Here is a 6168-nt window from a genome sequence, read left to right on the forward strand (position 1 = left end):
GGTCCCCGCGGCCCCCCGGCCTGGCCGTCCTTCAGCTTGTGCTTGCAGAAGAGGCTGTAGAGGACCCGCAGCGTGCTCTTGCTGTCCTTGTTCACGATGTCTGTGCCAGGGAGAGCAGGGCGGCCGGTCAGGCCGGGCCGGGGGTGACCGTCCCAGTGCCGGGACCCAGGGGTGGCCTGGGGCTTGGGGCTTCAGTGCTAACTCAACTCCCCAAACCCCGGCAGGCCAGGCAGCTGGGCACGCCCAGCCTGAGTCCGAGGCAGGACCCGTCGCACGGCCCTGCCCCTCCTCCCACCATCCTCCCCGGCACCCCTCTTCCGGTGCAGAAATTCCTCAGGGTCTCACCTCTCTGGCAGCCCATCACCGGGGACTCGTCCCCCATCTCCTCTCCCCGGGTCCTCCCCCGCGGGGTGAAGCCACAGTGTCCCACACAGCATCCCCCACAGCAGCAAGAGGCTGGAGCGCACCTACCGGCACTGCCCTCCCCCGTCCCCGCCCCCCTCTCTGCGTACCCCGCCCAGAGCCTGAGGCCCCCGTGGCCACCGCTCACCTTCGGGGCTGACAGGGTAGTCGAGCAGGCCTTCGTCCTTCAGCAGCTCCAGGGCCAGGGTGACATTGTGCAGCTACAACAACAAGACCCACCCAGATGTTGGCAAAACAAGGCAGCCCCAACCCAGGCCCTGGGCCCCCATGGCAGGCCCACCCTCATCCATGACGTCCAACGCGCACCAAGGAGGCCACCTCTAGTGGGAATGCAGCCACTGAGGAGAGCACCCAGCCCGCCAGTCAGGGAAGGCTTCCTGGTGGAGGCGGCCTGGAGGTAAGTCCGCCAGGGGAGGGGACTTAGCCAGGGGTAGGAGCACCAGTCCCTCCTGGCCTCTTCTGAGGTGGCCCCCGACCCTGTGGGTGACAGATGCCCTCAGAGCCAACTGTGTTCCATAGGCAAAGCATAGATGAGGAGACCGGGGCTCCCAGTGGCCACGGGGATATCTAAACTCACAAGATGGGAAGGGCTGGAACCAGGTCTGTCTCGCTCTGATGCCCGTGCAAGGCAGGCTGGAGGCTGGCAGAGCCGCCCGGCCCAGGCCCCCCGGGGCCCTAATTCCGGCTTGGTCACTGGATGGCCTGAGCCGGGGAGCAGGTCTCTTGGTCCCAGGCCTCCCCTTGTTCACCTGCGGGGTGGGGTCACCACCCCTCCCCCGTGCCTTGATAGGGGATACCGGGTGGGGAGCCCTGTCAGCCGGGGGCTCAGAGCAGACCCTGGGTCGGGGGTCACCTCCCTTTCACATCTAGTCTCACCCCTGGGGCTCAGGTCCAATCCGATAGAGCCTACCCTTCTGTGTGGCAGCAGAGAGGGGGGGTGAAGTGGACAGCGAGCCCTAAAGCTGGCTGAACCCCTGATTCCCCGGGGCCTCCAGCAGGTCCTTCCTCCCATGGTCCACTGGGGGCTGGACATCCCAGACTGGTGGCAGCCTTCCCAGCCCGCCCACAGCGGGCATCACACAAGCCAGGCAGTTCCCATGGCAACCCAGCCAGGGCCTGGAGGCAGGGCTGGGCGGGGCGGAGTCCAGCCTTGCCCAGGCTGCCTCCTGTTACCTGGGAGTCTGGGCAGGTCGAATCTTGAGATCTAGGCTGTATGTCTGTGGATCACCCCACCGGGTCAAAGGTCACAGGTCAGACAAGTCACGGGGCCTGGCTGGGCTCAGTCCCTCTTCGGTGCCGTGGAAAAGCCCACCGTCCCGCCTGCCGCTCCCAGGCTGCCGTGCGGGTCCAAGGTGACGATGGACAGGAATGGGAGGCACCCTGCGAGCTCTACCCACCTGCCAACTCCCGTATCTGGGACACGTAGGAGGGCTGCAAGGCCCCTGAGAAAGGACTCTCCCCGAGGGAGTAGGGGTGTGGGTCGCAGTCCTGGCCCAAGGGCACTGGGCAGGGTGGGGGAGTGTCTTCTGCCTGCCCCCATGGACTCCTGCTGTGCCCGGGGGCCAGAGGCTGGCATCCTCCGGGCAGTTGGCTCCCTGGGGCTGCGAGGGGCCGCGGGCCCAGCCTTGGGGTCTGAAAGGTGGGTGAGCAGTTGGTGTTGGAGCATCGGACAGACAGAGGGGTTGAGCCGGCGCAGGTCCAGGATGCAAGAGTGGGAGCGGGGCCGGCGGCCCGCAGGGCTGGCCCCTCTCAGTCAGCCAAGGTGAAGACACAAGAGCCGCCCCGGCCCCCAGCAGGCCACGCCTCGGGGGCTGGAGGGCACCTCGGAGGGAGCAGGTCCGAGCCCACCTCGCGTCCCGTCACTGTGTCCCCAAGTCTTCTCCCCAGACTGGAATATTCTGGAAAATGAGGGTTGGATGGCTGCTGTTGTCCACATTCTCAGGAACACGATTCCCGGGCTGCACAGTCACCTTGGGAGCGAGGAGCCCCACGCTCACGCCTCGCAGCCCTGCCTCTGACCCGGGGTAGAGACGGAGGTGAGTCCGTGACCAAACCGGCTGGGGAAATGCTGGTTGAGCACAGTGACAAGAAACCCTTTGCTGCCCTAACTGGTTTGGCTCAGTGGATAGAGCGTCGGTCTGCAGACTGAAGGGTCCCAGGTTCGATTCCGGTCAAGGGCACGTACCTTAGTTGCGGGCACGTCCCCAGTGGGGAGTGCAGGAGGCAGCTGATCGATGTTTCTAACTCTCTATCCCTCTCCTTTCCTCTCTGTAAAAAATCAATCAAATATATTTTTTAAAAAAAGAAAGAAAGAAACCCTTTGCTGAGTGTGTCCTGGTGTCGTGAACCTGAAGACTACGCGTGTTTTCCCACGTGATTTGGCCACAGGGTCCCTGAGACCAGTGTTTTGGAAACACTTCCTTCGTTCACTTATTCCTCGCTCTGAGCCAGGAGCTGCCCGGCCCCGATGCCTCTCCGCGCTCTGCCCGGGCACCACGTTCCTTCCGCGTGGGTTGGCGACGATGGAGGTGAAACGTGGTTTTCCGCGGAGCCGAGGGGAGGTTGCGACCAGGAGGACGCGTTCAGACCCTCCGAGGAGCCATGCTGAATGTGGGCAGAAGGACGGAGCTGTCCCCGGGGCTGAGTCCCAGGACAGACATCTCTCCCGCCATCCCTACGGCAGTCGGCAATCGCGCGCAAACACCGCTGGCGAGGAGGGTCGGGTCGCTCTGCCAGGTGGCACGTCCTGGGCCCCACCTCCGAAAGGGCTGCTGTTCTGTCCTCGCTGGGTAATGCCCCTCAGCGTGTCCTGCATCCATTCCGGCAGCTGAGGGTTCCAGTCACGGCCCTTACAACTCACTCCGGGGCCGAGCAAGGAGGCTGCCGCTCCCCACATTCCGGTGGCTCGTCCTCAGCAGCCGGCTCTCAGATCGGTGGTGCGGGCGTGTCCCTGGCTTGTCCCCGGGGTTTGGAGGTGAGCAAGATAATGAGCGTGAGCCATGACGTCCCACCAGCACTGAGTCACAGAGGGCTGTGCCGCTCTGGGGCCCCGCCTGCGTGCGTCCTGCCCGCGCCTCCCCCTCACTGTTCACATGTCAGAGTCCTGTCTCCGGGACACGGGCAGCACCCCGGCCTCGGCCCAGCCCTGACCCTCTGGAGCCCGGCCCCATCCCAGCAGCTTGGGGCCAGCCTCCTTCTGGCCGTCTCCCTCGGGGGAAGGAAGCGTCCGGGACACGGGCAGCACCCCAGCCTCGGCCCAGCCCTGACCCTCTGGAGCCCGGCCCCATCCCAGCAGCTTGGGGCCAGCCTCCTTCTGGCCGTCTCCCTCGGGGGAAGGAAGCGAACGGGGAGGCAGCGCTGGCTTTGGAGACAGACAAGCCTGCTGCCCAGTGACTGGTAAGAACCGGGCGTGTGTTGCCCTTGTTCCCACACCCCCAGGCCCACGAGTGAGTGAGCTACACTGCTCCCCGCTGCTGGGATCATCCTTGGAGTGGGGATCAGCCCTGCTCCTGGGATGGTGGAGACCACGCCCACTGAAGGCATGAACCATGCCCATTGAAGGCATGGACCACACCCACTGAAGGCAGGTCCCCAAGGTGCAAGGTGCAAGGCCCAGATGTGAGGGGCTGAGGAAGGGACCTAGAGAAAGGCCAAGTGGGGGGCCTAGAACTGAGCCAGGAACAAGGGTGTGAGCCTTACACCCCCCGGCAGGCCCAGAGACACTCGGGGACATCAAAGGAGACAGGAACCTTCCGTCCTCCCAGAAGTGCCCCCAGGAAGAGCCGCTGGTGCGGAGAGATAAGGGGTTGCCCTCCTGCACTGGTTGGCGCTAAGCGGACCAGGGGACCCTGTGTGACACAGATGAGCTGGCCGCCTGGGGTGGTGGGAGGCCACCAGCCCCCTGGTTCCCACAGACCACACCTCCACGCCGCCTCCTGCCAGGTATTCATTCACGAGGACTCGCTGAGCCCCGGGTGGGCGGGGACCAGGGCCACATGCCCCTCGGTGCTCCCCACTCCGGGTTCCCCAAACTCTTATTATCTGCATGACTGGGGGCCACTGGGGGTTTGTGAGCCCATTTTAGGGACAAGAAGCCTGAGGTGCAGGCAGCGGGCAGGGAAGGAGCCAGAGCCCTCTGCCAGGTCCTCCTGACACGGGCCAGCGACCAGCTGCTGCCCGTGTGGGCCTCAGTCTCCTCCCGGGGGTCAGAAGGATGCCCTCGCTGGCAGGAAGTCCATGTGGGAAGGGCGTTTGAGTCAGGGGAACAGCCTGCGCGGATGCCCAGAGGTCAGGGAGCGGCACATATGCCAGGAACTGCGAAGGCGCGTGTGACGGGGCCTGGGCGACTGGGGAAGGCCGGGGGGCAGGGGTGCGGAGCAGGGGCCCACGAGGCACCAAGGCTGTGGGGCTGTTTCCTGAGGTTCCTCCTGTCACTTCCCCCAGCAGCATCATTCTCTCCATCCGCCCCCGGGCCAGGCCACAGACCCCTGCCAGGACTAAGGCGGCCATCTCCCAGCCAGCATCCAGGGCCCACAGGGGACCCCTGACACCCACGGGGTCAGGCCCCCGCTGCCCTGGCAGCCCCAGCCGCCCTGAGATCTCTGTGCTGTGTCCACAGTGGAGCCTCTGTTGGCACCGTTCCCCAGTGGTTAGGGTTTGACTCAGCAGACCAGGCCCTAACCAACTACACGGTCCCCTCTAGGCAATGTCTCTCCTGATTTCTTCCGGTTCTACTGACCACTCTCTCCTTCAGATCCCCCGACCCACCCACAGGAGCCCTGGAAGACTGTGCATCGCTGAGAGCACGGGGGGCGGTGGGGGTGGGGGAGCATGGACTGGGGGCTCGCAAAGCAGGAGCTGTGCTGGGCTGTCTTTCTGGCCCACACGGCACAGGGCCTGTCACCAAGCAGGGCCTCGGGAATGAGGGGCCAGGTGCATGGTGGATGGGCGGGTGGGTGGATGGGTGGACATGCAGATGAGTGAATGGATGGATGGATGGATGGATGGATGGATGGATGGGTGGCTGGGTGGATAGGCAGCTGGGTGGATGGGTGGATGGGAAGATGAGTGAATAGATGGATGGGTGGATGGGTGGGTGGATGGGAAGCTGGGTGGATGGGTGGATGGGCAGATGAATGAATAGATGGATGGATGGATGGGCGGCAAGTGAAGGGTTTAAGTAATTGGGTGAATGAGTGAATGGGCAAGTCAACAACAGATAGATGTGCGGGTGGGTGGGAGGGTGGGTGGATGAGAGGACGTACGGGCAAACAAACGTCCTCTCCACCCTTCACGTCACTGGAGGGAGTAAGGAAAGATGGGCCGTGCCAATTGCACAGACCGGTCCCCTCAGAGGCAGACCCGCAGGGGATGTCCCCGGAGACTCACCATCTCCGCGGGGGAGTTGGGCGTGAGGTAGAATTCCTTCAGGTGCAGGAAGAAGCCCTCCAGTTGTCCAATCAGCAGGAGTAAGATGACGCCATCTGCAAACTACAGAGGGGGTGGGGGGCTGGGCACATGGCCTGGGCACTGGGGGCACATGGCCTGGGAGCTGGGCACATGGCCTGGGCACTGGGGGCACATGGCCTGGTCACTGGGGGCACATGGCCTGGGCACTGGGGGCACATGGCCTGAGCTCTGGGGCACATGGCCTGGGCACTGGGAGCACATGGCCTGGGCGCTGGGCACATGGCCTGGGCGCTGGGGGCACATGGCCAGAGCTCTGGGGCACATGGCCTGGGCAGT

At 64.6% G+C, this 6168-nt stretch overlaps 1 protein-coding gene across 1 annotated transcript in view; it reads right to left on the reverse strand.

Moving 5' to 3' along the window:
* Positions 1-5: 5 nt before the first annotated feature.
* Positions 6-6168, reverse strand: part of PARVG (parvin gamma) — a gene marked incomplete at its 3' end in the record, with an annotated part of 27308 nt that continues 21145 nt past the window's right edge. Inside the window, exons 11-13 of the mRNA XM_006775989.2 lie at positions 5812-5913; positions 551-623; positions 6-100 (exon numbers count right to left, since the gene is read on the reverse strand). Of these exons, the coding sequence (XP_006776052.1) occupies positions 6-100; positions 551-623; positions 5812-5913 (270 nt within the window). The remainder of the gene's footprint in view (positions 101-550; positions 624-5811; positions 5914-6168) is intronic.

The sequence above is a fragment of the Myotis davidii genome, unplaced genomic scaffold (genome assembly GCF_000327345.1).
Source record: "Myotis davidii unplaced genomic scaffold, ASM32734v1 scaffold428, whole genome shotgun sequence".
NCBI classification, from domain to species: Eukaryota; Metazoa; Chordata; class Mammalia; order Chiroptera; family Vespertilionidae; genus Myotis; species Myotis davidii.